Source organism: Pelophylax lessonae (genome assembly GCF_965119305.1).
Source record: "Pelophylax lessonae genome assembly, chromosome: 3".
Classification (NCBI taxonomy): domain Eukaryota; kingdom Metazoa; phylum Chordata; class Amphibia; order Anura; family Ranidae; genus Pelophylax; species Pelophylax lessonae.
The window spans coordinates 64886340-64907604 of NC_138770.1; the positions used below are offsets into that span (position 1 = coordinate 64886340).

The window sequence follows — 21265 nt, forward strand, 5'->3', positions numbered from 1 at the left end:
GCTCCCTCTTCCTCCAACCTCCCCAGTACTGAGCTCTCCTTTTCCTCTAGTCCCCCTATTACACAGAGCTCCCTCCTCCTCCCACTCCCCCAGTACCAAGCTCTCCCCACCTCCTAGTCCCCCCATCACACATAGCTCCCTCCTCCTCCCACCCTTCAATACATAGAGTCCCCCTTCCTCCCACCCCCCCAGTACAGTGTTCTTTCCTCAACTCCGACCCACCCCTTTCCTCACTACAAGCCTCACACCCCATTCTCCCCCCCAGTACATAGAGATCCCCCTTCTCTCACTCCATCTGTACAATGCTGCCCCCAAAACACAACTTCCCCCTGAGCTCCCCCCACCTCCCACTATAGAGCTCCACCCACCCCTAGCTCCCCAGCTCCTCCCACTTCCCCAGTACACTTAGCATATTCTTCCTCCCCAGCACACTGAGCTCCTCCTGCCTAACATTTCCTACATACAGGACCACCACCCCACTGTCAATATGCCATGCAGGATCTGCTGCTGAAAAGTTACTGATCACCTCAGTTTGTCGTGCTGCTGCCAATCTCTTTTCCTGAATGACGTCACTTCAAAGGCTGGGACTAGAATAGTGATCTCCACCTGACAGAGAATGTAATGTACCTAGCTTAGACTAGTGCCAGGTGCAGGAGCGCACTCAGCATCCTGCTGTAGCTCTGCAACTATACTGTGTCTGTGCATCTTCAGCCAGGAAACTTTAGCCCCTGCTGCCTGCACACTGCACTTCGCCTGTGCCCCCCTCCTCTAGTAAATTGTTGTGCCTCACGCTTCTGTCCCTTCTGCCCTCCCCTATTCCTGGCCCTGGGTGCAGTGTATTTGTGTATAAAAGTGGGCATTTGCTCAGTGGATGGGAGTGATGATGTGTGCATTGTTGCAGCGGAGGTGTGTACGCAGGTGCTTACAAGGGGTTATTGTTTTTCCGCTGTGCTGAATCATGTTCTGCAGGTATCTGTCTCAAACTGTACTGTGTTTTTTGTCTGTACTCGTGTACTCAAGTTAACTGTGCCAGTCAGGTGCAAAATGTTAAAAATGTAGATGTGGGGGTGGATCTGATTTCTCAATCTTCTAGAGATTAACATAAAAAGGGCTCACTGTGGGAGGTGCTGGGAAACACTGCCAAGATGTAGGCTGTTACTCTGTCAATCTGTGCCCCCATATGGGGGGGGGACAGTCGGGGTTCCCTGTGGACTGGGAACCTGCGGACTGCATGGACTCTTAGCTGCCAGCTATGGACTTTAAGAATTACTTTCTACCTCTGTGGATTATTTGCCTTAATGGACTCTTGCCTCTAAAGGACTATGGACTCTCTGCTGTTATTTAGGTATGATTACCTTATGGGCGCTAGAACACCTTTATACAGGATTTTTTGTGAGTAGTTGCTTTACAAGAACTGTTCCAGTATGTTTGCCTTTCTTCAGTAAAGTGTCTGGTAACTGTTAATTGTCTGGTCTGATGTCCCTCAAAGGGTTGCATGCACAGCTTATCTGAAGAACAGTGGAGTACTGTCCAAAAGAAGTTATTATGTTGTTGCTAAGGACTACAGTAATTATGTCACATGTGAAGTAGCCAATCAGCCAGGAGATGGATGACTGGCAAAGGTGATGGATACTTTGGCAGTGGAAGGGGTAAGGTGCCTGGCACCTCTGCTAGCATCTCTGAAGATCTCCGAAGACGTCACTGGATGTGACAAAACGCGTAAGATTTGGAACGGACAGCGTACGTGACGTGTGACGCAGGTGGAACGCAAGCCGGAAGTCTTCCCGCTCGCTACCCTGCAATCGGTTTGCACCAGTACACACATTCACGAGCGGCCATTCTTTGGGTCTTTTAATTGGCAAATTCATTTTTACACACATTTTTTTGTTGCTTATATTGTTCTAAACTACCCGGTATTATTTTTACCCAAATTGGAAAATAACATTTATATCAAAGATACTACACTATCCGGAGCTATTTTTTTTATCTTCCCTCATATCTGGCCTGAGGTGAGAGGAGAGAGAGGGGGAGCTCGCCATCCTATCCACCCAAAGAGAGCCACGAGGAGACTCCATCACAGCCTGGAAGGCTACTTAAGCTTGGCTGGTCTTGGTGCCATAAAGCATACATGATCCGCGCTATTTGGTAAGTGATTTAATCTTACCATTTGTCACGGTGGAAATAAAAGTTGCACTGAGCACCACAGAGCGGATTGAGAAATCACCACGCTGAGCACTTGCACCTATTGTTTGGAAACAAGCACCGCTTGCACAAGAGACTCACTTTATTTATTTATTGGATTTTTTTATTGGATCTCTAAACCTAGACAACATTTTTCGGACTTGTTTTTTTTCCCATATTTCACTACAGTCAATGTAGGAATTTTTTATATGAATTTTATATGGAATAATTTGTATTTATCACTTTATCGTCACTATTATCACCTTATGCAATTTTATGTATGAATTTTTTGTATAACATTTCTTAATCTTTTATGAATATTTATTGTAATTAATTAATTTTAGCAAGCGCTATAGGTAGCCTTTTTAGACTACTTACCTGAAACCTCTGCTAGCAGCAAGTTCCCCACTATTTGGGACCGGACCCGCAGTGCAGAGTGCCTATGGCTCCAGGCTCGAGTGGTGGGAGATATGTATGAAGTACCTCGGGTGAATAGAAGCAAGCATGGTGGTGGAGAGAGGGAGAGCATTTCCTATATCCCACAGCAATTATGGAATGTGTCACTGTGAAAGAGATGACATGAACTGCTGGATTGGTGAAACCCGGTACAGGCTCAGCGGTACCGGCCACAAATTGCTGCACACCAGTAAATTGGCGTCCTCTATGCAGAGGAAGTGTCTGAAGTATACAAGTTTCATCAGTGTAATGCAGTCAGCCACAAATTACAAAGAGTTAATAGCATTATTGCAGCTCACTTCTAAGCTTGGGAGATCTGTCTTAATGTTAAATGTCACATGACTGCAGCTCTCATTCTGGAGTCAGGCACTAGTAAGTGCAGTCCCACTGGTCCCCGCATGGACCCTGAAGCCCTGCCCACAGCTGCATGTGGAAATGTGCATTGCTGCAGGGGAAGTGAGTGATGAAGTGTGCGCCAGAGGAGTAAGGTCAAGTGGTGAAATGTGCAATCATGTCCTAGATATGAGTGAGGAAGTGATCTTCAGTGCAGTGATGATGAGTGCCGAAGTGCATGTCGGTAAAGTGAAGGTGAGTGATGAAGTGTATGTCAGTGCAATGGAGGCAGGTGTGGGAGTCCTCCATGTCAGTGCAGTGAAGAAAATCAAAAAGTGTGCAGAGACATTTGTTGGTACAGTGGAGAGGAGTATAGAAGTGAGTGTTGGTGCAGTAGAGATGAGTGTAGAAGTGAGTGTTGGTGCAGTGGAGATAAGTGTAGAAGTGAGTGTTGGTGCAGTAGAGAGGAGTGTAGAAGTGAGTGTTGGTGCAGTGGTGATGAGTGTAGAAGTGAGTGTTGGTGCAGTGGTGATGAGTGTAGAAGTGAGTGTTGGTGCAGTAGAGAGGAGTGTAGAAGTGAGTGTTGGTGCAGTGGTGATGAGTGTAGAAGTGAGTGTTGGTGCAGTGGTGATGAGTGTAGAAGTGAGTGTTGGTGCAGTGGTGATGAGTGTAGAAGTGAGTGTTGGTGCAGTGGTGATGAGTGTAGAAGTGAGTGTTGGTGCAGTGGTGATGAGTGTAGAAGTGAGTGTTGGTGCAGTGGTGATGAGTGTAGAAGTGAGTGTTGGTACAGTGGAGAGGAGTGTAGAAGTGAGTGTTGGTGCAGTAGAGATGAGAGTAGAAGTGAGTGTTGGTGCAGTAGAGATGAGTGTAGAAGTGAGTGTTGGTACAGTGGAGATGAGTGTAGAAGTGAGTGTTGGTGCAGTGGAGATGAGTGTAGAAGTGAGTGTTGGTACAGTGGAGATGAGTGTGGGAGTGAGTGTTGGTGCTGGTAATCCCTCAAGTGTTAAGAATATATATATAGAGGAATCAGGACCTCCTTCCTCTTGCTGGTGATCCCTCTAGTGATAAGTAAATATCTATATAGAGGAATCAGGACCTCCTTCCTCCTGCTGGTGATCCATCTAATGATATAATGATCTATATGGAGGAATCAGGACTTCCTTCCTCCTCTATATAGATCTTATTCCTCTAGTGATAAGTATATATCTATATAGTGGAATCCGGACCTCCTTCCTCCTGCTGGTTACCCCTCTAGTGATAAGTAAAGATCTATATAGAGGAATCAGGACCCCCTTCCTCTTGCTGGTGACCTCTCTAGTGATAAAAAGATCTTTTTTTTGAGGAATATGGACCTCCTTTCTACTGCTGTTGATCCCTCTAGTTATATAAAGATCTATATAGAGCAATCAGGACCCCCTTCCTTCTGCTGGTGATTCTTCTAGTGATATAAAGATATATATAGAGCAATCAGGACCTCCTTCCTTCTGCTGGTGATCCCTCTAATGATAAACTTATATATATTTATAGAGGAATAAGGATCTCTTTTCTCCTGCTGGTGATCCCTCTAGTGATATAAAAATCTATATGGAGAAATCAGGACCTCCTTCCTCATGCTGGTTATCCCTCTAGTGATAAGTAAAGATCTATATAAAGGAATCAAGACTTCTTTCCTCCTGCTAGTGACCTCTTTATTGATAAGTAAAGATCTATATAAAGGAATCAAGACTTCTTTCCTCCTGCTGGTGACCTCTTTATTGATAAGTAAAGATGTATATAGAGGAATCAGGACCTCCTTCCTCCTGCTGGTGACCCCTCTAGTGATATAAAGATCTATATAGAGGGATCACAACCTCTTTCCTCCTGCTGGTGACCTCTTTATTGATAAGTGAAGATCTATATATAGGAATCAGGACCTCCTTCCTCCTACTGGTGACCCCTTAAGTGATATAAAGATGTATATAGAGGAATTAGAATGTCCTTCCTCCTGCTGGTGACCCCTCTAGAGATTCATCCTAGAATTCTATTCACTTTCCCTACTGCCTGGCCACTGTGGGGAAGATTTACTAAAACTGGAGAGTGCAAAATGTGCTGCAGCTCTACACAGAAACCAATCAGCTTCCAGGTTTTATTGCCAAAGCTTAATTGTACAAGCCCAAGCTGGTAGCTGTTTGGCTACTATTCACAGCTGCACCAGATTCTGAGTGCTCCAGTTTTGGTCGATCTCTCCCACTGTTTTCTTATTTTGCAATCATCGGAAATAAGTACCTCCAAATCTTATTCTTCTGTAGTGCTGGCTAACACTGTACCCCCAATGTTGTACTCGAAGTGAAGAAACATCATCAGCACACCAAGGGTTCCTCAGAAGGGTCAAAAGCTTTATTCTGTGGTTACATGATAAATATATAGCAACGTTTCAGAGCCACGCAGGGCCCCCTCATCAGGCAGGGGGCAATCTTGAACTCTCTCAAGAGATTACTTTTTCCCTATGTGCATTAAATTACATTTAGAAACATTGAATTGCAGTTTCCACTGCTTTGACTAATCTTCCAGCAATGCCAAATCATGTTTCATGTTACAAACACCATCATTATAGTGGAATTTCACTCTCTCAATCAACATGGACCATTTGTAATCCTTATGCTGCTAGCTTTAGTAAATAGATAGGAAAGTATCTATTTACTTGCTTTAAACTTTTTTGTTACATTTCTTCAGTTACTTCTTGGTTTCCATGCCTAAGCAAATAATGTCATACATCCCAGGAGTCTTCAGGACAGAAGGGAGGGTTCTCAGCTCAGGCATAGGCAGATAGATTCCAGGAAGTAAATGATGCATAAATCATCTGCCCTTACTATCCATGACCAGAAATGTTATGCATCCCAGGAGTCTTCAGGAGAGAAGGGAGGGTTCTCAGCTCAACCTATGCCTGAGCTAAGGGCAGATGGATTCCAGGAAGTAAATGATGCATAAATTATCTGCCCTTTTACTATCCCTGACCAGAACTGCTAGGGGGTGTTTTTCAAAATGATTTCTCAGCAACATAATGCATGGAGACATGGATGAATGGGGGGGGGGAGATTGCTTTGAATAATACATACAAATTAAATAGTATTTTTGGTTTGTGGTGCTCAGATCCACTTTAACAAATGCACTAAAAACGCTTTATAAGATTTCCAGTGCTGCACCTAAATGAAGACATCACAACAACAATTATAAATGAATCTTAATGAGCAAATGATATATAAGTAGCTCTAAGCTTACTGCAATTTCCTATCTGCTTTATGAAAATAGCAATGCCAATAAAATCACTCCATGTTAAAAATGAATATACAAAGAGAAAAAATTATTTACAATATTTTTGATGATTTTAAAAATGAAGGTATTGTTCATTATCTTTCCTTCAATCACAAAGCGGTCACCTCCACCGGCTCTCTAGGGTGAGGTCCAGGAGTGTTTCTGTTGAACAAGCAGTCACTTCCACAATGGACAATCCTGAAGAATTGATTTCTTAGTTTTGTTGCTACATAAATGAGCAAAATAGAGTGTAGAACCGGAAAAAGGTTTGTTATAAAATACCACCAAACCCATCCCAATAATCCCATATACAATGGCAATACATTTACTGCCATGTACAAACTAGAGGCCAGAAAAGAGAAAACAGTAAATGTTATGATCCTATAGTAGGTGTCTGCATTCCCATGATTGTTCAGTCTGCTTGTGTGAAGACCAAGCAAAATGATAAGTAAAATTGAAGTTATAAAGGACATAAGAAGGGGTAAAACATTCCACAACACCTTAAAATATTCCAACAGCTGTTCCCCAATATCTGAAGTGTAACCTTGTGTTGCATTTCTAAAGAGAAAATGAACAATTAGCAAACAATTCAATGATGAATATCCTAAACACAAAATGAAAGAGGCAATAATTAGGTAGGTGACCCTCTTTGACATGATGGCCTTTAGACGTAAGATAAACACATTGTGGGAGGTGGAGATCTTGAAGTAGAAGAAGATGGAGAGCAGGGTCGATAACCACATGTTGGAAAAGTTTAAGGATTCCATAGCACATGAAAGAAATATAAAAAATATTATAGTTATCTCTGAAAAGTAATCAAATAAAAATAAGTCCAACAGGAAAGCAGCATGAAAGAAGATCCTGGATATCCCAATGGAGGTGATAATCTTGTCCGCACCTGTTAGTGATCTTCCCTTCAGCCAGTCAATGACATTAACAGTCACAATAAATGATTGTACCACCAGACCTACCAACACTAATATTACAAGTAAGGCAGATGGAACCAAATATTCTTCTAGAATATTTTTATAATAGTCTTTTTCTGTAGAATCTGCCATGTTTGCAATCCCATACAAGAGCCATGTGTATAAAATTGATAGATGTACTCTTTATTATTTATTGATAGAACAGAACTTCATAGAATGTATGATGCAAATAGTAATGCAAACGCCTTGGCTGTACCGATGGATATACAAATAAAAAAGATGAGAGTGAACATGATACTCGTGTATGTGGTTATATCATAATGCAAGAACATAAGATGGAAAAAGAAACAAACTTGTATATTGCAAGCAAATACTTTTGAGCCAATATTGGCTCAAAAGAATTGCTGCAAACACCAAGATTGACAATTTCCTTTTAACCAGTATTACAAGGGGGAGATAGTGCTGCGCTATTCTGTAGTAATGGATGAATGGATATATATATACTATAAAGTGACAAAGTGCTGAATATTAGACTCAATAATCCATAAAGGTGAATAAATACAATAAATATATCCCAAGTCTTCAATAAATGTGATACAAATAAATAGGATAAAGAATGTGAAACAAAGTCACAAGGTGCTATATCTCCAAATACATGAAGGTGACAAAGTGATGAGTGAAAATATGTAGTACTGAATGAATAGACATATATATACTGTAAGGTGACGAGGTGCTGAATCTTTGACTCAATAATAAAAAAAAAGGTGAATAAATACAATAAATATATCCCAAGTCTTCAATAAATGCAACACAAATAAATGGAATAAAGAGTGTATAAAAAAGTGCTGTATCTCCAAGTATATAAAGGTGACAAAGCAATAGATCGTCCAGTAATAAAATGATGAATAAATATTAAAATTCCAATGATAAAATTAGTCTGTAGCCACACTCTTCGATAACCAAAACAGGCAGAAAAAAAATAGAAAAATGTAAATAATGGGGATGGCAGATAATCACTAAAATACTTCGCAAAACAAATAGATGGTATATAGCTACTAAATATAAGACCAAATGTCGCTGTTTCAATGGAAAACGGTGACAAAATATGAGCAAGAAAACTTCTCATAGCTCTGTTAGGATGACACACTGAACATTATCTATCTAGTATATACCCCACAGATTCAGTTCTGTTATGATAAAAAAAAATCTCTTTCAGATGGGAAGCCTCCCAAAGCAGAAGCAGTTGATGACTGATACAATATGGGCAGAAGTTCCTTAGTATTTCTGGCTGTACTAACTTCTTACCTCACAGCTGTAAGGTAACAGCATGAGATCCAGCAAGGTGACAGGTCTGTGTCCTCTGATCCTCCTACTGACACCATGGTGTTTCTAGGGGTTCCCTCAATGGCTGGTGTATGTCGGTGTCCTCTTCAGTCCTGGCGTCAGTGGATGGCCCAAGAGGATGACACGCAGGGAGGTGTACAGGAGAGAAAAGAGCTCCGATAGTGTAGCAATTCAAAATATCATTGGTAAAAAAAGCTAGGTAAACTCACATTTAAAATAGCCGCATACGGCATGCAAGGCATAGGCGTCCGACTTGTCCTCCGGCAACAGTTCTAGTACTATCAGCTGCCCGACGTGTGTCGTCACTGTAACGTGACTTCATCAGGGGACTTGGGATATATTTATTGTATTTATTCACCTTTTATTTATTTATTATTGGGTCAAAGATTCAGCACCTCGTCAAATTACAGTATATATATGTTTATTCATTCAGTACTATATATTTTCACTCATCACTTTGTCACCTTCATATGCTTGGAGATATAGCACCTTGTCACTTTGTTTCACATTCTTTATCCTACTTATTTGTATCCCATTTATTGAAGACTTGGGATATATTTATTGTATTTATTCACCTTTATGGATTATTGAGTCTAAGATTCAGCACTTTGTCACTTTATAGTATATATATTTTCATTCACCCATTACTACAGAATAGCGTAGCACTATCTCCCCCTTGTAACACACATGTTATACTTACCTCTTCTGTGCAGTTGGTTTTGCACAGAGTAGCCCGGATTCTCCTCTTCTCGGGTCCTTCTTCTGTGCTCCTAGCTCCTTCCTCCTGTTGAGTGTCCCCACAGCTAGGGGCTGGCTATGGAGGCACCCGAGCCAAGTCATTCGAAAAAGAAGTTTGGTTCCTCAGGCCAAAAAAGAGAAAGTGGGATTTTATAGGCAAGGTTAATTATTATTCATTTTATTAAGAAAGGATTACATATAAAAGTAAAAAAACAACAAAAGAATAACATTGGTTGCATAGGTAATGGGTATTACACAATAGACAATTTATGAACCATTTTACTTATTAAATGGTGATTCCTGGTTGTAGAACTAGGGTTCCGACGCGTTTCGGCATATATTGCCTTTGTCAAGGAAAAAACATCACCATTTTCTATAAAGTGAAAAAGTGAAAAATACAAAAAATTAGTGACTTGTTGTGAGAAATATATCAAAACAAACAAATAAACATCGTCTTTTCTTTTTGTGTACCTAGACTTCAGGAACATCTGTGCCCATGGGGAAGTGGGGGGAAGAGAGGTTCAGGTCCTGTGCCCCCCAGGCTTGTTACTGGATCCTTGGGCCTATTGGTCTGAAGAAGGGGGAAGGTTGGTTTTATGCAGGCATGTGTTGTTTAGTGCCATGTTTAAGCTAATAAAAATGGATTTCCAAAATTACCTCAAGTATACGAATAATGCCTCTTAGGGATGAATAGGGTCCTGGGGTATGTAGCAAACCCCAAGCTTCTATGTGTAACCACAAATACTCCTGGTTTCCCTAGGAGAGTGGATAAAATTTCAGTATATAAGTTTGGCGTGTACAGAAAAGAGGCCTGGAAGTACGGTAGGTATGAAGCAACACTTACGTTTAGAGAAAGGGATAAAAGACACTGGTGTCCTCCGATTGGTCCCAAAGGTATAAGCATATAATCCTATGTGAAAAATAATAATTTGCAATAAGGGAAGGGAAAAAGGGGATTTCCGAAATAATGATGTAATAAATAGTCGGTATGATGAGTGTGTTGGCTTACTGGAAGTTTTAAAGGAGAGGTCCTTGGATTTGACAGATTCCGAGATCAGTAGGAGGAACTGACCCTCTTACCGAGGATGCAGGGTCACTGAATCTCTGTCTGGCAGAAAGAATACATCATTTTAATATAATATAGGTAGTATTTGGGATTGGCCAGCAGGTGGCGCTGTGCCACAATTTGGCAACTTACTTTGTAAATGCTTGTCCTCTGCCACAGATGTATGAAACTCTGTCTGACAAGAGGAGAGAAAAATAACTAGTTTTAGTATGTAAAGAATGTGTTAGAAATGGCCAACAGGTGGCGCTGTAGCGTGGCTTACTTGGTATCTTGAGGGAGCAGTAGGAGGCTGAAGAGTCTAGGCAGGTGCAGACCGCTGGCTTCGGACGTTCACTCCTCGCTGGTTGGAGCGGAGTGAAGTCCTGTGGATCCCCGGCCGTCTTTATATGTAAGTCGCGCATGCGCAATGAAGCGCCGGGCGACGCCGATGTTAGGTCATTGACTGCGGCCGCACGTACTGTGTGCGTGCCACAGGCTGCGCGCGCAGCCTGTCAGTGAGATGACGCGGTGGATACATATTCAGATGCCGCCGACACGGGGGTTGGAGCCGAACTGTCCCAGCGTGTGCTGGGTGGATGCGAAAGCATCAGATCTTGCTTTGACTCCCAGAATGTGCCCCCCCTGGAGGGAACCAGGGGGGGCTTGCCGTGCCGGGTACAAGGGGCTGGATGGGCAGTAAGGACCCGATCTTCCTCCCACAAACATGGGTCTAAGAATCACCGAAGATCTAGGACACAATAACATTTGAACATGTCTACATGTATTTAAAAGTCATTAAATTCTTTATTATAAGGTCAACGAAGCAATTTAGGCAAGAATAAAGGAGAATCCTCCTGGATAGTAAGGAGCAATCATGCACTGAGAGGCAATGGGGGAAAAAATAGGTTCGGGGCAGTATGGGGATGGATTTGACCCAAAAGAAAGGAATGGGTTATGGTTCCCCGCAATGTGTGAAATGCGGGAAAAATAAATCAAAAATAAAGGATAAAAATAGAAAAATAATATAGAATAAAATAAAATGAAAATAAAATAAAAAACATGAAAAATAATAATATAATGATAAATAAAAAATGATAAAGATAAAAATAGAAATAAAAATATATATGGAACAATGAAGGTTTTTAGTCGGTTTTTCCTGATGAGAAGCCTTCCAGGAATGCCCGGTAGCTCTCATTCTCATTTAATCCTGGGAAGGAGGTGGCATGCAAACGTTGGATCCACCGCATTTCTCGTTGTAATAGGATTTTGTTCCAATCTCCCCCACGAGGGGGGATATGGACTCTATCTAGTGCAAAAAAAGAGATTTTGGGCATTTTATTGCCATGTGTTTGGGTCATATGTCTTCCAAGAGGGAGATGGAAATTACCCATAGACATGGTTTCAACATGCTTGTTGACTCGACGGCCAAACTCTTGCCGTGTTTTGCCTATATAAAAGGCTCCACACTGGCAGTTCATCATGTATACCACTCCTTTGGTACGACAATTAGCAAAGTGCCTCGGCTCAAAAATGTCCCCATTGGGGAGAATTTTTGAGACACTTCTGGGTATTACTTTGCACTGCATGCAGCTTCCACAAGGGAAGGTGCCTTTCTGTTTGCAGGGGTCTTTGTGGTAACACTCTTTAAATTCGCTGTGTACGAGCGAGTTATGGATAGAACCTGCTTTCCTATAGGTTACGAGAGGTTTGGGTGGCACCAAGGTCTTAAGGAGGTCATCTTCCCTAAGTATGGACCAGTTTTTATCAAGTATTTTTCTCACTTGTTGATGTTGATTCGAGAAGGTGAGAATTACTCTCGTCTCGTTTGTATTTTGTTGTTTACGTTGGGTTGAAGGTTTGTATAGTAGGTCTTGTCGATCCAACGTTCTGACACGGTTGAATGCCCGTTTAAGGCAGGATTTTGTATAGTAGGCGTGTAGTGAGAGCATCGGCGTCTTTTTGAAAGTCGTCATACTTGGAACTATTCCGTTTGATACGTAAATATTGGCTGTGGGGGATGGATTGTTTGAGAGGAGTCGGATGGAAACTTTCCGCATGCAGTATGGTATTGCCGGCGGTTGTTTTCCTAAATAGTTTCGTGTAGAGTTGGCCATCTGTGTCCTTCATTATAGTAGTGTCCAAGAAGGTAACCTCCTGGTTGCTATGTGAGCTGGTGAAGTATAAATTGTAGGTGTTATTGTTCATTTTGTTTAGACATTCTTCAATGAGGATTTCCGGACCGTCCCATACGATGAACAAATCGTCTATGTATCTCTGCCATAGCGAGATATACTTGCAAAGATGTGCGTTGTTTTTAGATGCCAAAAACTCCTGCTCCCACATACCTAAATACAAGTTTGCGTACGATGGGGCACAGCTTGTCCCCATCGCAACACCGCATATCTGTAAGTAATACGAGCCGTCAAAGGAAAAGTAATTACGGGTGAGTATATACTCAAGCATTTTAATTATGAAATCTTGAAACGGTATGTCATGCAGGCTTTCTTGGCGGAGAACATGTTGTACTACGGTAAGTCCTTTGTCATGAGGTATGTTATTATACAATGACTCAACGTCTATGGTTAAAAGATACGCGTTGGCTGGAACAACCATTCCTTCCAGAGTTTGCAGTAGGTGGATGGTGTCCTTTGTATAAGATGCCAAATTTTGGACATGTGGCTTCAGGTATGCGTCAATGACTTGACTGACTGCCTCAGTGATGTTACCGTTTCCTGACACGATCGGTCGGCCAGGGGGATCTTCCAAGTTCTTGTGCACTTTTGGAAGTGCATACAGGGTGGGTGTACGGGGATGAGCTATGCGAATGAATTCCCATAGTGTTTTTGAAATAACTCCCTCGTTAAGAGCTCTGTCTACTTTTAAATAAAATTCTTCATTATATCTGTTGATCAGGACAGGTGAGATTCTCTTGTAGCATGCTATGTTGTCTAATATTTTCTGGCACATTGCTTTATATTGTTGTTTATCCATAACTACAACGTTGCCTCCTTTATCGGATGGTTTGATAACAATATCGTCATTGGATTTGAGGTTTTTTAGAGCTCTCCGTTGTCCAAGGGTTAAGTTGCTGTGACGTTGATCATCCCTCATTTTTTCGATGTCTTTGGTAGTCTGTTTAATGAAGAGTGCTATCGCAGGGTTTTGATTCAAAGACGGGAATTTGTGTGATTTCTTTTTGAAGGGTTCAGGTTGACTTGGTATTACTTCTCTAGTATCTTCGTCCTCTGAGGAGTTTTCTTCCCACGGATCGTCTAGGTCTTCTAAACCTCCTTAAACTGGCATTCAACCGTGTCAGAACGTTGGATCGACAAGACCTACTATACAAACCTTCAACCCAACGTAAACAACAAAATACAAACGAGACGAGAGTAATTCTCACCTTCTCGAATCAACATCAACAAGTGAGAAAAATACTTGATAAAAACTGGTCCATACTTAGGGAAGATGACCTCCTTAAGACCTTGGTGCCACCCAAACCTCTCGTAACCTATAGGAAAGCAGGTTCTATCCATAACTCGCTCGTACACAGCGAATTTAAAGAGTGTTACCACAAAGACCCCTGCAAACAGAAAGGCACCTTCCCTTGTGGAAGCTGCATGCAGTGCAAAGTAATACCCAGAAGTGTCTCAAAAATTCTCCCCAATGGGGACATTTTTGAGCCGAGGCACTTTGCTAATTGTCGTACCAAAGGAGTGGTATACATGATGAACTGCCAGTGTGGAGCCTTTTATATAGGCAAAACACGGCAAGAGTTTGGCTGTCGAGTCAACAAGCATGTTGAAACCATGTCTATGGGTAATTTCCATCTCCCTCTTGGAAGACATATGACCCAAACACATGGCAATAAAATGCCCAAAATCTCTTTTTTTGCACTAGATAGAGTCCATATCCCCCCTCGTGGGGGAGATTGGAACAAAATCCTATTACAACGAGAAATGCGGTGGATCCAACGTTTGCATGCCACCTCCTTCCCAGGATTAAATGAGAATGAGAGCTACCGGGCATTCCTGGAAGGCTTCTCATCAGGAAAAACCGACTAAAAACCTTCATTGTTCCATATATATTTTTATTTCTATTTTTATCTTTATCATTTTTTATTTATCATTATATTATTATTTTTCATGTTTTTTATTTTATTTTTCATTTTATTTTATTCTATATTATTTTTCTATTTTTATCCTTTATTTTTGATTTATTTTTCCCGCATTTCACACATTGCGGGGAACCATAACCCATTCCTTTCTTTTGGGTCAAATCCATCCCCATACTGCCCCGAACCTATTTTTTCCCCCATTGCCTCTCAGTGCATGATTGCTCCTTACTATCCAGGAGGATTCTCCTTTATTCTTGCCTAAATTGCTTCGTTGACCTTATAATAAAGAATTTAATGACTTTTAAATACATGTAGACATGTTCAAATGTTATTGTGTCCTAGATCTTCGGTGATTCTTAGACCCATGTTTGTGGGAGGAAGATCGGGTCCTTACTGCCCATCCAGCCCCTTGTACCCGGCACGGCAAGCCCCCCCTGGTTCCCTCCAGGGGGGGCACATTCTGGGAGTCAAAGCAAGATCTGATGCTTTCGCATCCACCCAGCACACGCTGGGACAGTTCGGCTCCAACCCCCGTGTCGGCGGCATCTGAATATGTATCCACCGCGTCATCTCACTGACAGGCTGCGCGCGCAGCCTGTGGCACGCACACAGTACGTGCGGCCGCAGTCAATGACCTAACATCGGCGTCGCCCGGCGCTTCATTGCGCATGCGCGACTTACATATAAAGACGGCCGGGGATCCACAGGACTTCACTCCGCTCCAACCAGCGAGGAGTGAACGTCCGAAGCCAGCGGTCTGCACCTGCCTAGACTCTTCAGCCTCCTACTGCTCCCTCAAGATACCAAGTAAGCCACGCTACAGCGCCACCTGTTGGCCATTTCTAACACATTCTTTACATACTAAAACTAGTTATTTTTCTCTCCTCTTGTCAGACAGAGTTTCATACATCTGTGGCAGAGGACAAGCATTTACAAAGTAAGTTGCCAAATTGTGGCACAGCGCCACCTGCTGGCCAATCCCAAATACTACCTATATTATATTAAAATTATGTATTCTTTCTGCCAGACAGAGATTCAGTGACCCTGCATCCTCGGTAAGAGGGTCAGTTCCTCCTACTGATCTCGGAATCTGTCAAATCCAAGGACCTCTCCTTTAAAACTTCCAGTAAGCCAACACACTCATCATACCGACTATTTATTACATCATTATTTCAGAAATCCCCTTTTTCCCTTCCCTTATTGCAAATTATTATTTTTCACATAGGATTATATGCTTACACCTTTGGGACCAATCGGAGGACACCAGTGTCTTTTATCCCTTTCTCTAAACGTAAGTGTTGCTTCATACCTACCGTACTTCCAGGCCTCTTTTCTGTACACGCCAACCTTATATACTGAAATTTTATCCACTCTCCTAGGGAAACCAGGAGTATTTGTGGTTACACATAGAAGCTTGGGGTTTGCTACATACCCCAGGACCCTATTCATCCCTAAGAGGCATTATTCGTATACTTGAGGTAATTTTGGAAATCCATTTTTATTAGCTTAAACATGGCACTAAACAACACATGCCTGCATAAAACCAACCTTCCCCCTTCTTCAGACCAATAGGCCCAAGGATCCAGTAACAAGCCTGGGGGGCACAGGACCTGAACCTCTCTTCCCCCCACTTCCCCATGGGCACAGATGTTCCTGAAGTCTAGGTACACAAAAAGAAAAGACGATGTTTATTTGTTTGTTTTGATATATTTCTCACAACAAGTCACTAATTTTTTGTATTTTTCACTTTTTCACTTTATAGAAAATGGTGATGTTTTTTCCTTGACAAAGGCAATATATGCCGAAACGCGTCGGAACCCTAGTTCTACAACCAGGAATCACCATTTAATAAGTAAAATGGTTCATAAATTGTCTATTGTGTAATACCCATTACCTATGCAACCAATGTTATTCTTTTGTTGTTTTTTTACTTTTATATGTAATCCTTTCTTAATAAAATGAATAATAATTAACCTTGCCTATAAAATCCCACTTTCTCTTTTTTGGCCTGAGGAACCAAACTTCTTTTTCGAATTATCACAGGGATGATGGCAACAAATCCATCTTAGTTTTTATATCTCTAAAAAACCACCCCCGAGCCAAGTCATAGCCCCCTGCGTCCACTCACATATGGAGCTGCGGCCCGCCCCTCTATCTCCTGATTGGCCGATTGACTTTGATTGACAGGAGTGGGAGCCAATCGCACCACACTGTTGTCTCAGCCAATGAGGAGGGGAGACACTCCTGCAACATCGCTGGATAGAGATGGGCTCGGGTAAGTATTAGGGGGGCTGCTACACACAGAAGGTTTTTTATCCTAATGCATAGAATGTATTAAGATAAAACAACCTTCTGCCTTTACAATCCCTTTAAAGTTTCCAGGCTGACATTTGGTAACTCGAACTTTCAGCTCCCTCCACATATTTTCTATAGGATCAAGGTCTGGAGACTGGCTAGGCCACTCCAGGACCTTAATGTGATTCTTCTTGAACCACTCCTTTGTTGCCTTGGTCGTGTGTTTCGTGTGTACAAAAAAAAAAAACGGCTCTGCGTTGGTAGTACCACTGGAAGAAACACCACTACAAAGCTCCTCTCTCACCCCAGTACAGAGCTCTTCCCTCAACCCCGATCCTCTCTGTTTCACTACAAAGCTCACCACTCTTCAGTGGTGTACCTAGTACATTTGACACCTGGGACATGCCTTTTTTTTTGTTTACATTCTACACTTTTTCCCACAAAAAAGGAAATATGGTGGGGTGCACAGTGCATTGTTTGCCATTGCTTGCAACAATTAATACAGTTTTTGTGCCCCATATATGTTGTGAACTTACCATTCATAGGCTCACCCTCCAGGGCCCAGCCAGACTCTCCTTCAGTCCAGGCTTTGGGTCCAGGCTTTTTTGCGTGAACCTAGAAAGACCTCCAATCACCTCCTCTTCTAGTCCATAGCCTCCCCTGCACAACCCCTCTTCCTAGTCCAGGGTCTCTCTATAAAACCCCCCAAGTCCCAGAGCCTTTGCCACACAAACCCCTTCTCCTAATAGAGGTCTTACAGTTTCAGACAGACTCTCCCCTTTAAATTTGTGCTGCGGCTGAGCTGCCTCACTTTCTACCAGAGAAAGCGCGTTGCAGCATGATGCTATATGGGCGGGACCTATGCAGGAGGGGGGTGACCTCGGAGAGCACCAGCACTCAATCACTCTACTCCTCCTGCCCGCCGCATAAAAAAAAGCATTCTTCTTAGCAACACTGCAACTACTGTTGCTAAATAACAAAGCTACAGTAGCTGCATTGTCACTAAGAATGTGTTTATATGAGGTGGGCAGAAGGAGTGGAGTCATAAGCATGCACATAGGGTGTGCCAGGGGTGCCAGGTCACACCCTATTCACCCTGTGTGGCACAGAGGCTCCCTTATTACATATATATATAACTTTTTATTGGGTTTTATAACAATACATTCAAATAGGCAGGTAATATCCGTCGCAGACGGAAACAAAGAACTGTTTTCATCAAATTCCATAAAGAAATAGACAATGTTGAATTAACCATAGAATAGTTCAAAAAGAAAAGTTAATCATTGCACAGCATACAGTATGTTTGGTCATGAGTAGTTGTAACTTGTAAGTTGTCACCTTGACAGCTGTATTTCACCTATAATTAATTCATCCCCCACCTCTGGGCACCCCAACAGCGATCCAAGACTGTGCCCAGGTGTGGGGGCTGAGCATATTAGCAGAATTGATAGCAATTAACCTGGTGTCTTAACCGAACTGGGTTGCGATCCATATATTCCAAGGTTGCCATAGTGCAGTCATGTGCACCTTATTGTGGTTTTTAAGCGCCAGTGTACACTCATATGTGGCGTGTGTGTTGGTTAAATCTATGGTGGAGACAGTTATTTCCAATGTCTAGTTACAGTGAGTTTGGCTGCCAGTAAGATATGTGTCATGGTATAATGTAGATGCTTAGGGTAATCCCCTATACCTAAGGATAGTAATGCTAGGCCTGGCGTAGGTTCTATATGTGTTTTGAGGGCTTCCAAAAGGAGATGAAAAAGTGAGTGCCAGTAAGATTGTAGTTTGGGGCAATGCCAAAGTATGTGTATTAGGTCCCCTTTGTTCCTGCACCCTTGCCAACATCTATAATCAGTGGCGTTGTGGAATTTGTGTATCCGATCAGGTGTCAGGTACCATTGCATGGAAATTTTTTGTGCCAGTTCCCACAAGTTGGAACAGCTTGTCGATGAAAATATGGACTGATATGATTGCATCCATTGTTTGTCTGAGAAGGCAGTTCCTAGATCTCTTTCCCATAATAGTAGAGATGTAGACTTGGAGAAAATGCATTTCTGTTGGAGGAGGTTGTAAAAAAGAGTTATCCCTTTTTTAGGAGGGGTCGGTAATTGGAGGTATGACCAGGCTTTGGGCTGTATTGTGACGGGCCGGTTGCCTAGTGAGGTGACAAAGTGTTTAACTAAGTAGGTGAAGTATGCACTATTGGGTAAATTGAATTTAGTTTGTAGGGTGTGGAATGGTGAGAGTGATGAGTCTTGCAAGACATCATTAATGGGAGAAGGAGGAGTGATCTATAAGGGTATGGAGTGCCGTGCTGGGTATTTTTACAGTCATCCTATCAGGGTGGCATGAGCTTTGCTCCACCAAAATGTTCCAGGCTTTGGCCGTGATATGCATTGTTGGGGGTATAGGTTTTGGAATTTTAGCTCCTAGACATGTAGCTAGTAACCACGTAGATAAGCTATTCCTATTACAGTATGTCGATTCTATTTGGCTCCATAGTGTAGGAGGACTGGGTCTGAGCCAGTCCCTTAGTTGGGCGAGTATTGAGGCAACATAAAGTAAGTAAATATCTATGCGCCACCAAAAGAGAAATGAGGACCGGAGAAGGGAGATGTAGATGTGTGAATGGAGCACCAGAGGTATGCAGCTAGTTCTGTAGTGTCACCACATACGATACAATGTACATATAAGAATAAAACCAGCGCAATAAAACCCCTATGACTGGGTGAACCATCAATCAAACAATAAAAAGCATGTGTAAATAGGTCTCAAAATCTAGGTAAAACAATAGGTAACAAATATGTTAATAAAATCATCGAATATATATAAAAAATAATAAAAAATGTGAAGTGACCAGTGCCAAAATGTGCTGAGATATTACTTGATCTATAAGGTGATCAGGAAACTGGGTAAATACAAAGTGACCCGTGCTAGAAAAAACAAATAAGAAGTATTGTGCAGAGGCGAGCAATTGCACAAGTTCCACTGATGGAGAACTGGTCAATAGCTTCAACTGGAACAATTAATGTGTAAATAAGGCTATGCCTTATGAAAAGTGAGCCACTGTCAGCTTTTCAAAGTGTGGTGAATCCCAAAGAGTGTGCAGCAAAAAGAGCAATTGCACAAGTTCTATAAAGGAGAACTGATCAAAGGCTCCAAAATGCGGGAAGAACAAAGAAAATATAGGGAATGTGCCCTATAAAGAGTAAACCAATAATGGTTCTTCAAAAATAACGTGGATCAAAAAAAAATTCAAGTGATATCACTACCAGTGAATATGGGTGAAATAAACAGTGGAAATGACAAACTGTGATGGAATTAAAGTCAAATGCCCAATGAAGATTGACGCCACTGTCCGCTCTTCCTGGGTGTGAAAAAACAAAATATACAAAAAGTGTCCCAATAGTGTTCACTATTATAATGTGCAAGTAATCAAGTCCGATTAATAAAACATCTGTAGATTGTAAGTGAAGTTCAAAATAGGTGAAAATATAAAAAACGATGTCCGGTGATCCCAGTGCGAGTGTTAGTGAGCTCAAATTCCTCAAAAATAGGTGAAATGGCCGCTCACCTCACTTAACACTCATATGAGCGTTTCAGGTGTCTCATGTCAACCTGTGGACTTTTCAGGAGGGTGTTTCCCAGGAATAGAAGGGTCTTCACGATGTATATATATTCAAAGGAACAGGGTCCAGATCTCCTATGCTGATCTCAGGTATAGATGTTAGCTATACAGCTATTACTTGGACACTCATTAATCAGGGAAGAAGATGGAAAGAGGGTCTCATAGTGTAGTAGGTTCAATCAAATATTTATTCAGGTAAATTACAAATTTAAACTCACATTTGAAAAGAAGTTTGCAGGCACAATCGATAATAACAGCCGCCGATGCGGTTCCAGCGCTATTCACAGCTACTTCCGGTCTCGGCCGTAGACCCGGAAGTGACGTCACCACGGCGTCCCGACGCGTTGCGTAACAAATCACCTTACTTTTTCAAGGATACAACTTGAGGCAACATAGTAATCAAATATATCTACATAGCCGGGCCCCCCCCTACTTTTTTATGTTTATTTAGCTTGATACGTATGTGCACATCTGGACTTTTTGCCTTGCCAAATATAATTGGAGTGGAAAGATTGCAAAGATTTGAAATACTTTTTCGGGACGGGGATTGGGAGCGTTCTGAACATGTATAATAGTTGCGGGAGAAACATAATTTTGAACGCTGCCAATCTCCCCAGCCACCAAATTCTAGTGACACAAATTTTTTGAGTTCCGTTTGCATTACGTCGCAAATCGGGACATAGTTATATTGGAAAAGTCTTTTTGGGGATGCGGTTAGTTGAATACCAAGGTAAGGCAGGCTGTGATCTGCCCATTTGTAGGGTAGTTGTTGTTGAAGTAGGTTACTGGTTGTGGCATCTACCCTTTTATTCAAGATATGTGACTTGGTTTCATTTACTTTATAGAATGATACTTCCCCAAACCAATTTAGCGTCCTTTGGATTCGCAGGAGGGATTTTAAAGGATTTGTAATT

The 21265-nt window shown here is 41.9% G+C and overlaps 1 protein-coding gene across 1 annotated transcript; it reads right to left on the bottom strand.

Annotated features, from left to right (window-relative positions):
* Positions 1–6371: 6371 nt before the first annotated feature.
* LOC309550074 (taste receptor type 2 member 1-like) lies at positions 6372–7319 on the bottom strand (the record flags this gene model as incomplete). Its single annotated transcript, XM_082250539.1, has 1 exon — positions 6372–7319. One exon carries the CDS (start codon positions 7317–7319, stop codon positions 6372–6374), a length of 948 nt encoding a protein of 315 aa, XP_082106665.1.
* Positions 7320–21265: the final 13946 nt, after the last annotated feature.